The sequence below is a fragment of the Dermochelys coriacea genome, chromosome 6 (assembly GCF_009764565.3).
Source record: "Dermochelys coriacea isolate rDerCor1 chromosome 6, rDerCor1.pri.v4, whole genome shotgun sequence".
Classification (NCBI taxonomy): domain Eukaryota; kingdom Metazoa; phylum Chordata; order Testudines; family Dermochelyidae; genus Dermochelys; species Dermochelys coriacea.
Window position 1 is genome coordinate 15,005,842 of NC_050073.1, and position 14,941 is coordinate 15,020,782.

Consider the following 14,941-nt stretch of genomic DNA (forward strand, 5'->3'; position numbering starts at 1 on the left):
TTTCGAGCTACACAGAATTGCGCTACAGGTCTCAGGCTTAAGAGCTCTGTGTAGTTCAAAAGCCTGTCTTTCACCAAGAGAAGATGATCCAGAAAACGACTACCTTACCCACCTTTTCTTGCAAAATAATGTAAACACCAACTCATTTTAGCTACAGTATACTGGGTAAAAGGGATCTGAATGAAATACTTCTGAAAAAAAAACCTATTTCCTCTGAACTCCAGACATTAATGGAAAAATACAACTCACAAGAATGTACATAGAAGAGATACAAACAAAAGATTAATGTGTGCAGAAAAGACCCTTAACACCAAGAGCTGATAAATGGATTCTGGAACCAGAAATTATAGATATATAGATTAGTTCTATTAGAATAACACGCTATAAACAGCTGGTAATAGGCTTGAAAGCAGCCTGTAATAAGGTTACCTCTGTTCTGGACTGCTGCTATCAGGCTGTGGAGTAGCAGGATTTTCTTCTACAGCTTCTGTGTTCTCCTCCACCACATATTTACAAGAAACATCTTGCGAGGTAGATAATTTTCCTTCCTCACTAAATAAAAAGCAGGTTACAATTTAATTTCAGTTATGGATGTAGGGAATTTCATGCAATAGTGGGAGATGGAGGGAAGGGTCCAGACTACATGCAAATGGCTTTTGAATTATGACTGAAGCATGGAAATCAAGCACAGGAATCTGGACTCTGTAGACATCCATTAATACAGTGTTATGCCCACTTAAACTGGATTGAAAAAAAAATGCATGAAATACAATGATTACATACAAGTGCAAGGAGGGAATAAAGAATGTGCTTGGTGCCTGAAGTGAACAATCAGAGCCCTTACCATACATACCGATAGGATTTCAACACTCTGAAGCCAAAAGTATGCAAAAAATAGAAGGAGAAAAGTATAAAAGACTTGAGGTTCCTTTCAAAAATTAGCACTTTGACTAAACTTGTCCATGGAAAAGCACATCAGGAAAACCAGCCTTATATTTCTCTTTTTTTAAAGCCACTTATTTGTATTACACTTTACTCATTCAAAATTCCTAAAGAAGTCATCTTTTCATTTGGAGGCTAAAGTACACCTGGCATATGTTGCATAGCACTAAAACAGATAGACAATGGACAGCACACATTTGAGAAAAGGGGATCATTTATGTAGTTGGTTAGGGTTTCTATTCAGCTAGAACTACACATGAAACACGTGAGAATTCCCTTACAGTTATGAAGCCTATAGGGGCCGGGGGGGAAGGGGAGGGAGAAGAGAAGGGGGGGGGTTAGTAAATACATATCCATTTATTTAAAAAATTTCTCCCTTCTCATTTTGCACTCCAATGCTACATGTTCTTTTTTTCTAGCTACTCTGTTACGGTATGTTCATACCCAGAAGATGTCATGCCTGACTAACCGAATTGCCTTCTATGATGAGATAACTGGCTCTGTGGATCAGGGGAAAGCAGCGGACGTGTTGTTCCTTGACTTTAGCAAAGCTTTTGATATGGTCTCCCACAGCATTCTTGCCAGCAAGTTAAAAAAGTATAGATTGGATGAATGGACTATAAGGTGGATAGACAGTTGGCTAGATCATTGGGCTCAACAGGTAGTGATCAATGGCTCCATGTCTAGTTGGTAGCCAGTATCAAGCGGAGTGCCCCAAAGGTCAGTCCTGGGGCCAGTTTTGTTCAATATCTTCATTAATGATCTGGAGGATGGCGTGGACTGCACCCTCAGCAAATTTGCACTGACACTAAACTGGGAGGAGTGGTAGATACGCTGGAGGGTAGGGATAGGATACAGAGGGACCTAGACAAATTAGAGGATTGGGCCAAAAGAAATCTGATGAGGTTCAACAAGGACAAGTGCAGAGTCCTGCACTTAGGATGGAAGAATCCCATGCACCACTACAGACTAGGGACCGAATGACTAGGCAGCAGTTCTGCAGAAAAGGACCTAGGGGTTACAGTGGATGAGAAGCTGGGTATGAGTCAACAATGTGCCCATGTTGCCAAGAAGGCTAATGGCATTTTGGGCTGTACAAGTAGCAGCACTGCCAGCAGATCGAGGGATGTGATCGTTCCCCTCTATTCGACATTGGTGAGGCCTCCTCTGGAGTACTGTGTCCAGTTTTGGGCCCCACACTACAAGAAGGATGTGGAAAAATTGGAAAGAGTCCAGCAGAGGGCAACAAAAATGATTAGGGGGCTGGAGCACATGACTCATGAGGAGAGGCTGAGGGAACTGGGATTGTTTAGTCTGCAGAAGAGAAGAATGGGGCGGGATTTGATAGCCGCTTTCAACTACCTGAAAAGGGGTTCCAAAGAGGATGGATCTAGACCATTCTCAGTGGTACCAGATGACAGAATAAGGAGTAATTGCCTCAAGTTGCAATGGGGGAGGTTTAGACTGGATGTTAGGAAAAGCTTTTTCACTAGGAGGATGGTGAAGCACTGGAATGGGTTATCTAGGGAGTTGGTGGAATCTTCCTTCCTTAGAGGTTTTCAAGGTCAGGCTTGACAAAGCCCTGGTTGGGATGATTTAGTTGGGGATTGGTCCTGCTTTGAGCAGCGGTTGGACTAGATGACTCGAGGTCCCTTCCAACCCTGATTTTCTGTGATTCTATGTCAGCCAACCACCTTTCATCGATTTCAGGTGCAAACCTTACACACCTCTCAAACTGTAAACCTGCCACCATATGACTCAAGTCCTTTTTTTCCCTTAAGATTTGAGAGACTCTCCTCTCCCAGTTGTCCTACTACTTTGGTTGTTCTTTCAGTGGATCCTCCTGCTCCCATATTTCACTTTACACAGGTATCCTGTCCCATTAGGCTCTGTCCTTGGCCCACTTCCTTTCCTCCTGAAGATCCCATCTATAGACAACCTCACTGACACTTTTAGATCCAGCCATCACCTCTGTGCCAATGATACTGACATCTCTCTACCACTGACCCATCTCCCTTCATTATTATTTGTTTGCATTACGGTAGCACTTAAGAGCTCATTCATCCAAACGGACATCTCCTTTTAGATGTTTTGCCATTAACTTAAATGTAAGATAACCAAAACTAAACTCAGTCTGTCCCCTCCAAAGCCCTCTCCACTCCACCCATTCTCCATCATACCCGACACCTCTGCTATCCTTCCTGCCATTCTGGTCCATAATATGGCTGTCAGCTTTGACTGCACCTTTGTTCAAGACCTTCACAACATCCAGGCCATGTCCAAATCTTCCTAATCCTGACTCCCTAACATAGCTAACCCCTTTTCTCTTCATACCACTAAAATCCTTCTCTGGATCTCCTGTCTTGACTACTAGAATCTCCTCCTCTCCTACATAGGTTGCGACATGACCAGAATTTTCTTCCACTTCTGGGTCTCTCCACTTGCTCTCCTTTTTTCATTACTTGAAATACAAACTTCCGGTCTTTACAAACCTTCACAACTTAAGTACCTCTACTGTGTCAGCTTCCATTACCCATGACCCATTTATCAGTTTAACAAAGAGCAACACTAAAGAACGCCTGAAACACCCTTCCTAACTACTACATAAATACTCGTTATTTATGTCTAAATATCTATACATATTACTCGGTTCTCCTTTAAATCCTTCCTCAAGAACAACTTTTCCCAAGATGCCTACCAAAAAAACTCAACTGATGACAGATGCCCAAGAAGGACTTCTGATATTTGTTGTGTCTTTGCAAACAAACATGCCTATAACTACTTTCCCCATTTTCTCTCCAAAATGTCTGAGATATCTCCTTTAAAATTCTTTGGGGCAGGAACTATGTCCACCTCCATGTTTGTACATAATTTAGCAAAAAAGGGCCCCAATTCTGATTATAGCCTCCAGGTGCTACCTCAATTCAAACAGTAAGCAGTAATAATAAATTAGCTGACCTAAAGTAAGCCCTAAATACATTAACTGAAAACCTCTTGTGCAATCTCAAGTTCAGGGAAAAAGAGAGAGACTACTCTGAACACCCAAGTCTCTCTGGGACCCTGTCAGTTTCATTATACCAATTTTCTATCAGCATCAGCCTAAAGAATTCAAATGAGAGAATATGGTAAGAATTTGTATACAGTGCCTAACTCAGGGAGGAACAAGCCAGAAGGACTAATGCAAATTTCTGTAACCTCACTACTTCTGGACATCCCCACATCCCAAAGCAGCAAATGGGGTTTTAGCCATACAAATACTGACTCTAATGGGAGTTCTACTGATCCCTCAGTTCTGTGCACTACTTTGAAATATTTACAGATTAGAATTACAAGGAATGAAAAGGAACATGATTACAGTTGTCAGAGTTGATTTGATCAAAACTTGCCATACTGCATTCTGGAACATTTTCCCCTGTATGTGGGATTGCAAGTTACATGTTTTCCTATTCCAAGCTAGTCTCCCATCTTTCCCATTGACCTGATCTCTGTCTTACTAGGTATGCTATTAGTCTAGGGGGCTTTCCTTTCAAATTAGAAGTATTTTGGGACTTTCATCTGAAGCTCAGGTTTAACTATATAGTCCCCTTCAGAGGGTTAGAAGTCAAAGTATCTTCCTACAATTAGTTTGTTTTTTTCACTCTTCTAGGGATCTCAGAATTCACAATTCTATACCAAAGTATTGTGAATGAAAGCAGCATACGCTGAAGGTAAAAACCATAATAGTAGAAATTGACTTCACACAGCACAGATCAAAAAATGGACCATAAAATTCAAAGAGACAGGGATAGACTAGGAGAATAGTTAGATGTGTGATTTACTCAAACACTGGCCAAAAAGAGTCATTGCAATTTTGTTATATATAGAGAAGCATCACGATCACGTAGCAGTGAAGGGATATATGCTCTAAACAGTTCTGCTGCTATTGCACCAGCAATTTTTCATTCAGTTTTAGACACCTCATGATCAGAAATACACTATCAAATTAGAGGAAACTCAGAAGAGCAATTATAGTGCTGGAAGAGATATGGGAGGGAGAGGTGAAGAGGGAAGTCCCCTGAGGTAGGGAATCTAACTAGAAAACTCTACTAAAAAGCTATAAAACTATTAAAAAAATTAATTATAAAGGCAGTGGCAAGGCCAAAAGAGAGCATTTCACATTGAAAGTGGTCGGGGCTTACAATGAAACTGAGAAAACACCTGTGATATAAAGAACTATAGGCAAAAGCAAATTTTGGAATATTTACAGATCCGAGAACTCAAAGGAAAGCTTCAGACACTGGACATTCTGATCCAGGCCATATAGCAGTAAGAAGGAACTGGAAAGGCAGTTAGTCCAGTCCTCTCTGCTCCACCCTTTAATTCCTTTGGCTGAAAGCACACAGAAGGCAAGAGTGCATGTATCGACCAAAAGACACTGCTTGAAAGAATCATCCACAGTGGAAGACACCTAGGGACCAATACTCGAAGAAGCATCTCACTCACCCAAAAGTCCTGGACACACAAAACTTTCCCTAATCAAAAAACTCAGGTCTCAATCCAAAAACTGACATCTCAACACAATTCAGTTAATAGTTCAAAAGGTTTTGTTTTTGTTCCAGTGCGGAACAAAACCTAGCTCCATAACCTCTACTCAAATTTACATATGAATGAAAGCTCAGGTAACAGAAAACTGGAGTCAAACTGTTAAGTTTAAAATCTCTGCATGCAGATGTCTAGAGTCTTGGAAATCATTAGTTCTGTGAAATACTTCCAAAAGGACTGAATAAAATGGTCAACATTTATTTAAAACATTTTTAAAGGAGGAACAAAAAAATGTTTACACCCTGAGTAAATAAGAGAAATGAAGTAGGTTTCCTCACCTTTTGAAGACAGCTGTTTCAGTTTTAGCATCTACAGTAAGGCTCAGTGTTTCCTTCATGCTGCCATTCATTACTGTCTCAGTTACCTTGTCTGCATTTTCCACATCATCTTCTCCATCTGAACTGGCCTCCATAGCAACACTTCCTTGGGCTGATACAGTGAAATAAATTAGGATATTACTAATGATTTTTATAGGTAATGAACAAGTACAAATCAGTTAAGATGTGTAGGAGGATAATTTCTATTGTAATCACAATCTTTACTTTGCAAATCCCACATGGCAGGTAAAATATGCATGGACACATATACTTTAAATATGGGCAGAAATATGGGCAGAAATATTTTAACAGCTAGTGAAGAAAACATACATTTTCCAAATCAGTTAGCAATGTAGATATTTGCAGAAGCTGCAACACTTAGTTAGGGCTTGTCCACACAGGGAAATTTACTGCTATAACTCCTTGTTTGGCACTTATTCTGGAACAAGAGTATTCACATGGGAAGTTATACTGGTATCATACTGGTACAGGTCTCCCGGTAAGTTTCCCTACGTTGACAAGCCCATAGTTAGGTCTGAAGATGCCAGGCTTCCAGCACTTATGTTCATTAATTGGGAAGAGGGGTAACCTGCTCATTTTTAATCCACTTTGAGCATGCACTGGAAAAGCTAGACGATAGGAGGGAGAGACGGCACACAGACTGTTCACTGCTGCATCCAAAGACTCAAGAGGCTAAAGGCTATCTTAACTAAAGCTGTGCCCAAGTCCCACTGACGAATAAAAAGTAAAGTTAATATTAACACTAATAGCTTGCTTTTATCCAGTGCTTTTCTTCTGTAGATCTCAAAACTCGTTTCAGAAGAGGTCAGTATCCTTACCCTCAGTTTACAGATGGGGAAACAGAGGTGCTGAGAGGGGAAATGACTTGCCCAAGATCTCCCAGGAAGCCAGTGGTAGAACCAGGAAGTCCAATGCTCTACTCATTTAAGCAACTCTCCTAAGTTATTCATTTGCACATAATTTGAATAATTTCAGTGCACTTACCCTCTGGCTGTGTTGCAAGTGCAGATATATTTGCACTCAGGGGATCCATTGGTTCTGTGTTTGTTTCCATTTCCACAGGAGAATTACTTCTTAAAGACTCTTTTGAACTTAAATACAAATGAAAGTGAATTACGTTTTGGAAAAATATTTCTCAACATTAAAATGCAATTTGCAACCAGAACTTTTAAAATAATGTTTCTATTTCTGTGAGTACTATCAACTCCAGAATCCTACTGAAATCAAATATGCTAAAACTCATCCAAGAAATGTTAAAAGAATTTTAAGGATGCAAAGTCAAGCACTACAAAGTTAGGAAAAGCCAGAATTAAGATTTTCTGGTTTACTATCTCAGAGACAGACAGATAGGATAAAAAGGACAAGTCTAATTTTTTTTGTCCCTTGCAATTTGCTTTAAAATACATTTTCAGCTAGACTGTCCCTTTCATGGAAATGGTATCTGAGTTGCTCAATCTTTATATCCAAATCAAATCAATGCCATCTCTGCCAACAAGGTAGATCAATCACCACCAACCACAGAGGTGGTCTTTATAACATGGATGATTGTCCACTGGTATCTGGATTAAGATCTCAAAATGTATACATCCCACAGGGCCCCAAACAGACAGCACATTTCTGCCACTTCCAATCTTAAATAATTGTAAATGAGTTTTTGCCCTGATTCAGCAAAAATATCCCTATTCATGAAAGCATGCATTTAAGTCCCATAAAAGGCAATGGCTCCGTGCTGGATAGCAGTCCACCCACATGCTGACAACTGCAGAATTAGGGTCTCATTTTGAAGTGAATTTGAAACAGTTCCTTTACTATTCCAAGGGCACAAGATGCAATTTACACAGTAGGAACAGAGACCCCAAAACTGCAGCAGAAACCTTGAAATTATGCAGCACTGTTTACCTTTACTTCCAAGCAGTCCAGGTCAGACAATATCCCTTGTGTTATTTAATTTGATATTAAATTCAATTTATTGTACACTGCCCCCAAATTTTCAATTTTGAAATGTGCTGTAGGTGTTTGATTGCACTGTAGAAGCTACAGGAAAAAATACAGGTATTGGCACGTAGGTAAGGAACAGTTTTGGTTTTTGTTACCTATTGAATAGTTGGACGCTTGTTACAGAGAGGGAATACATCTCTTTCCCACCATCTTTGAGCAGAGGTCATTTTAAGTTTGGGAGGGCAGTTTGAATTACTTGGTCGTCACACCAGTAAATCTTGACAAACTAGCTGCCAATTGCACCCTGCCCCCATTTCAGGCATTGCATTGAAGAGCTGTAATGGTGACATTTGAAATGAAATCAGAGTTCATCGTAACAACCCAATGGAGAGGAATGGTGCAGTTCACATCTCTTGGACCAGTTGCTTCGGGGTAGCTGCAGACTCTGGCAGACATCAATCACTACCTCTGTTTAATTGATTTATATTCTGAATATGATCTTCAGCACCCATGCAGGCAAGAGATGAAGGCGTGGTCTATACTACACAGTTAAGTCAACCCAGCTACCCCTGAGCAACACAGTTAAGCTGACCTAACCCCCAGTGTAGCTAACATTCTGTCAATGGAATAAGTCTTCAGTCGACCTAGCTGCCACCTCTCAGGGAGAACAGGAGAATCTCTCCAACTGCTGTAGGGAGCACCTATGCTGAAGTGCTAAAGCAGGGCAGCAGCTGTACTACTATAGTGTTTAAAGTGTAGACCAGCCCTAAATGAAAAAGTACATTCTAGAGCACAATAACAGGACAATTTTTAAAAGATTCACATTTTTGGGGATATTTACGTAGCTACAATCTCATTATACCTAGGAATCTGACTATTTCTGATGCAAACCAATACACAGCAAAAAAGTGTCACTCACTTCTAAGTACTATGGGACTGTCTAAGCAAGTCATCATGGGCTTCATGGAGTGGATGGATTTTCAGACACAAAACTATTTTCTTTACATCACAAAACAGAGCCATTATAGACTCTTTCAATTTATTCCATATTAAAAGATGCATGTGTCACTTAGGCCCAATCTACAGTACAGCTACAGTCCACTTATTAAAAAAAAAAAGTGTGGCTAGGACCTAAACACCCTAGCAATCAAGCAAATTGATTAGCAAGATATAATTGGATACCATCTACACCAGAAACAGACTGGATCTGAGTCTGAGTAGATTATAGTTGTAGATTAGATAACACCCTTACATACAATATACCTTTTAACGCCACAAAAAATCCCCAACAACATGGTACAGCAAACTACAAGCAACACTAGTTCGGTTTCAAGCAGAACTCCATAATGTATTATGCAAACACTTCTGCAAAAGACATGCATACACCCACTAAAGGAACTAGTACCAACTGCCTTTATCCTTGGCAGATGGTAGCCTGGGCTGACGCATAATAAAATTCTCCTACCTTAGAGAAGATGTAAACTCTGAAAAAGAAGCCCAGCCAGTTTCTTTTCCTGGCATAGGTTCTTCTGTGCTCCATACATCAGACCCAACAGAATCCAAATTGGCACCATGTGCAGTTTCCATGGGTACGTCAAAGTTAGCTGACCAGTTTGGTGCTAGAAACATTGACAATTTCAATTATAACGTATTTAGAAATTGATATAATTCACTTCTTAATACGTTATGACTCTATACATGCACATACTCTAGTGTATGCAGTGTTTCAGGTTAGCTGTTAGAAACTGAATGCAATTCACAAATGCAAAATTAATTTGGTCTATGAAGCTAGAGGAAAATACCATTATAACTCATGGCATTCTGCAATCAATCCAATCTAACAGATGACACATTAAAAATAATTTAATGGAGTTAAACCAGGGATGAATATAGTCCAACATTTTATAGAAAAAATATGTATTAATTTGTTACTGTCAACACCTGTTTCTAAAACTAAGTTCTTCTCACTGTTTAGCTTCTGTTTACTATGTGTGTTTTTGTTAACTGCAACAAAGAAAATAAAGTAATCAGTTCACCAGCACAGTGCTGCAAAATTTTGTTGCAAAAAAACAAATGAGGATTTAACATTTTATTTTAAAATTCTTCCCACTAGAATTTTACATTTTGGAGCAAGTTTATTTTGAAAATAGGTCTCTAACTTAGAGTACTCATTCAAGGTACTTCATCTTCCCATAGGTAAATATTTGTTTTCATTAGCAGTTACACACAAAAAAATCTGGCTGAAAAGGAAGCCCTGTGACTAACTAAAATTATAGGAATAGTAATAGGAAATTCCAATCCAGACAGCTAGGGAAGGATATTCACAAGGATGAAAACTTGTTGGAAACAGATGCCAGGGATACCAATCTAACAAAAGGAAGAGGAAAAAAACAAATTCCCTTTGTTTTGTTTTTATAATTCATTATAATCAATATAAAAAATACTAAGCATTCTTCTACACATAGAAGTTGCACTGGTTTAATTTAAATCAGGTCTATTAAACCAGTGAAACTCGTACGTGAGGACTGCCAATTTAAAAGAGGTTATATCAATTTAGCTTGCACCTGTGAATTTACTGATGCAACCCTAACTGACATAAGCCATGTTTAAACTGGTAAGATTGTCTACAAACAAAATTGCACCAGTGTAACTAAATCAGTATAAAAAAGTCATGCCTTCAGTAAAACAGGTACAACTGTGTGTTCAGACCAGGCTTAAGAGTCCCTAGAAGTCTAATGCCTTAAAACATTAACTGTCTGTACCTACAGTCCAAGTCACTTCTTGGCTCCTACGTAAAACTATTAAAAAAGAACCAGCATGGAGTAAAAGTTTGTCTGAAACAGGTACATATTTTCTGTCACATCCAAAATTTTACTTTCACTAGTTTCAGTAAAGATATCAAATGGTTTAGACTGATGGGTCTCCAAAGGTTTTATCAGCTTTAAACAGATTCAAACAGGTGTGCTCATTTAAACTACACATCCCTTTTGGGGAAAAAAACCCCAAAATCCATTTTATAAACAGAATACTACATTATCATGTGTCTGATTCAGCCAAGCACCTGAAGTGCTCATACTTGACGACACTCACATCCTGCTATGAGGATTTTACTCAGAAAACCTCTTAGTGCAAAGGTGAAATATTAAACTGCAGGGGCCTCAATAAAGTGGTAAGGAAGACAAAATTGAACTATGAGCTACCACTTAACTGAATGACCATTACATTTTCCTACTCTGATAACTTGCAATCTAATTCCTCCATCAGGTAATCTAAGCAGATGGAGGCAGTAGGATAAAAGCCACCTACGTTCACTTAAGTCCACTTCCATTTTGTCCTCTGTATTGGTATTTGATTCAAACAAGTCTTGTTTTGTTCCATCCTCTTCTTCAGAGTCTGTACTTTCTTCACTGTCCGTACTGCCAGAGCTTCACAAAATATAAAGGGATTGTTTATATTTAGTATTCAGAAGGAATTCCCAGGGGTGCCTTGGGCTAGTGGAGTTTTCCCGAGGCTAAAACAGAACTGCAAATCAAGTTAGCAGGTAGGAATGAAGCAAGTCTGACCATAAACACTGAGGGATCAGCTGGAACTACACTGCAGCATTAGCTGTTAAAGTTATTCTTCAGCGCGGCCAGAAAGGATCAAGATTTTAGAGTGTTTTTTGACTTGACAAAGTTAATTGACCCATCTCCTCTCCCACAGCAACAAGGGAAAAGGAAAGATAGCTGCCGCTGCCCTCATGCCAAGGGGAAATAGGAAAGGAGAGGGAATATAGCTAGGGGCCAGGTCAAACACCACCAGGCAATAAAGCAGAGACAGAATTCATCTGCTCCACATGGGCTGCTGCAAATGCCAGAGGAAGGACAGAAGTAGTCCTAAGTAGAGCAGGGCAACAGCTTCCCCACTCTTCCTCCCTTCCAGACTGACATTCAGGTTGTTCCCTCACTTCTGCACAGACATCAGAACACTGGTAACCTGGCCCTATACATATTCCTAAATGCAGCAGCAACATAATGGTCTGGCACAAATTCCTGGTCACAGGTATTTGCAAGTGGAGGGGGAACAGACAAGAGTGTATATGGTGCTACTATGCAAAGGTCAGAGGAGACATTCCAAAGGGATCCCTGAAAGGAAACTCTGGATGTTTGAGTGGAGAGCTGAAGGGCCAGTGAAAGCATTGGGGACAATAGATTCTCCTCAACCTGCTCTTTGAAAGAAAAAGAAAAAAAATCTCCATTACTGCAGCACAAGGAGGGGGGACCCTGGCACTACAGAGCCTGACTGAGTACACTGGCCTCCTGCTGGTGTAGCATGCTAAAGGGAAGGCAGGCTGCTTGGACTGGACAGCTCGGGGCCTCTGGAAACCAAGGAGGAGGTTTGGCACAAGTGGCAGTGGAGGAAAGGAGCAAGGATGGAAGAAAAAAGGAAAGCTGAAGAAGTGCTGAGTAGCAGAGAGGGCTGCTACCTAAATGTCTTACAGAGGCAAAAGACTGGAAGGGACAGGTGCTGGGCCCGTCCTCAAATAGGTTATCCCAGAACAGCAGCAACTACTCAATTTGTCTCTGATTTCTCTTTGTTAGACAGGCCTTCCAAGCAGTCAAGAATCTGTACCAACAGACGTACTCAATGAGAACAGTGAGGTTCTTCGGTAGTACAAATTGGATGGAAAACACACTATTCACCTGGATCGTCTCTGGGATTCTGGTGTAAATGCAATGTGTTTTTCTTCCCATATATCTTCTTCATCAGAACCACCATCATCAAACTGCTGTATTCTCTCCTTACAGCATGCCTCAAACAATGCAATATTCCCCTACAGCAGAACACAAAGCAAAAATATAAACAGGAATAAAGACCATTCACCAACTGTACACTATTCCACCTTATTTCTATGGTTAAACAATTTTTAATATAGTCTCAGAAAAGAATAAAGGTGCATATAAGGAACCCACACTATATCCCATGAATGAGATATGCACCCAGATTTGGATTGATCAGCTTTGACTAAGTTTTCTATGAGAGGAGTTCAGGAAACCCTGCCTTTACAGTGGTGCCTGTTTTACAATTTCCTGCTCACTCCCTGGGCATAGCTAAAGAACATTTCAAAGTTTTGGTGATATTTTTCCCCACTGTGAATTCTCTCTCCAGATTTTTTTGGGGGAGTGGTGAGACGTAGAAGGGAGAGGCACATACAATCAAGGAGGGAGAGGTTAGCACGCCAGAGAAACATTTTCTGGGGAAAGATCTTTACACTTCTGTCCCCTTATTCCTTTTACCTTGCTGGTTAAGACCATAATTTGCATTTTGGTGGAAGAGTGAGAAGCTACTACCCACACACTATAAACTGCTTAAGCAAACAGCACAGGCCCAGAGAATGATACCCAAATCTGTTCCTGAATCTGAGGGCTTATCTACCCAGTGCAGCAATCTGCACTAGAGCAGTGTTATTTCTAAAATACGCCAACATGTTGCACAGTAACTGTCCCACACAGGGGTAGGCAAACTACGGCTCACGAGCCATATCTGGCCCGTCAGACCATTTAATCTGGCCCTCAGATCCCACCGGTGAGTGGGGTCTGGGGCTTGCCCTGCTCCACATGGCTCCCAGGAAGCAGCCGGTATGACCCCCACTCAAGCTCCTACATAGTACCCGGAGGCGTGGCCAGGTGGCTCTGCACGCAACCGCAGTTGCTGGTCAATGGGAGCTGCAAGGGTTGCGCCTATGGACAGGGCAGAGCGCAAAGCTGCCTTGCCACGCCTCGCAGACGGAGGAGGGACAGGCTTCCAGGAGCTGCTTGCGGTAAGTACCGCCCTGAGCCTTCACCCCTGAGCCCCCACCACATGCCCCAATCCCCTGCCACAGTCCTGATCCCCCTCCCGTCCTCCGAAGCTCTTGATCCCAGCCGGAGCCCTCACACCCCTCCCATACCCCAACCTGGATCCTACTCCCACACCCTGAACTCATTTCTGACCCCACACCAGAGGCTGTACCCCCAGCTGGATCCCTCACCCTCTCTTGCACCCCTACCCCCAATTTCATGAGCATTCATGGCCCGTCATACAATCCCCATACCCTGATATGGCCCTCAGGCCAAAAAGTTTGCCCTCTAGAAGTTTACTAGTGGGTACTAACTTAGTACTGTGTCAGCAAATACAACATTACCGTGAGCTAGGGAACTCATAAAGCAGTGGTTCTCAAAGTGTGGGGCATGTCTCGGGGGGGCAAAGAGAAATGTTTGGGGAGAAGAGGGGGCAGGAACGGCAGGACCATCCCCCACAAGGGACGAGAAGCGAGTGCCATGCTTCCAGCCCTGCTCCACCCCCAGATCAGCTCTGCCTCCAACCCCTTTCAGACCGCAGTCCGGTTCCACCTCCAGGCCCTGCTCCGCCATCACCCACAGCTCCACTACACACCCTGCTCCGGCCGCAGCCAAGCTCTGCCCTCATTCCCTCTCTGCCCCCAGACCAGCTCCGCCTCTAGCCCCAGCTCCTCCCCCAGCTCTGCCTTCAGTCCAAGCTCTGCTGCTGAGGAAGCCTTGACTGTGCAATAATTGGGGTGGGGGCGCAGACAGATTCCTTTGGGGGGTGGGGGCACATCTGAAAAAGTTTGAGCACCACTGTCCTAGAGCATACCAGCATGCGTCTACAGGGGCCAGTTAGCAAGTAACATCGATGCACCCTCCTCTAATACGCTATGCTATACTGTGCAGACAAACTTTGAGGCACCTCTACCACAGCAAACAGGCAGCTTTTGACTGCATTTTCTTTAGAGCCGGCTAACAGAAGCACTTGTATCTGGTCATACCTTAAAGTGAAAGTGGCTCTGCTCAGAAGCTGATATAGAAAGCAGTGATCAAGTTTCTCAATGACACAGAGGCTTTACATCATTACAAAAAAATGGGTGGATGAGCTACTCCTCAAAGATAATACTGAAAAGAATCATTTGACCCACCACCACCCTACATGTTGAAGACGAGTAGAAGTTATTTGTTTTGTAGTCCACACTCAAGCACAGAAGTCATGATAGCAGCAGGAACATATACTCACACTTTCATTCGTATTGAGGGTAAAGTTGATGTCTGACACTCGATCAAAAGACACACTGCAAAAAAAAAAAAGTACAGATTTATGCACTAAAAGCA

General features: G+C 41.7%; 1 protein-coding gene across 16 annotated transcripts in view; it reads right to left on the reverse strand.

Annotated features, from left to right (window-relative positions):
* The window catches only part of PPP6R3 (protein phosphatase 6 regulatory subunit 3), a 144,703-nt gene that overhangs the window by 11,277 nt on the left and 118,485 nt on the right, over window positions 1-14,941 (reverse strand). For 15 of the 16 annotated variants that reach the window (XM_038406954.2, XM_043517929.1, XM_038406956.2 and 12 more), the window contains 7 exons: window positions 14,847-14,901; window positions 12,482-12,612; window positions 11,106-11,224; window positions 9,265-9,418; window positions 6,846-6,952; window positions 5,802-5,952; window positions 430-552 (listed from right to left, as the gene is read on the reverse strand). In XM_038406954.2, coding sequence (XP_038262882.1) covers window positions 430-552; window positions 5,802-5,952; window positions 6,846-6,952; window positions 9,265-9,418; window positions 11,106-11,224; window positions 12,482-12,612; window positions 14,847-14,901 — 840 coding nt within the window. Of the gene's footprint in view, window positions 1-429; window positions 553-579; window positions 872-5,801; window positions 5,953-6,845; window positions 6,953-9,264; window positions 9,419-11,105; window positions 11,225-12,481; window positions 12,613-14,846; window positions 14,902-14,941 lie in introns of those variants that run through there. The other variant, XM_043517928.1, reaches the window with a different exon arrangement.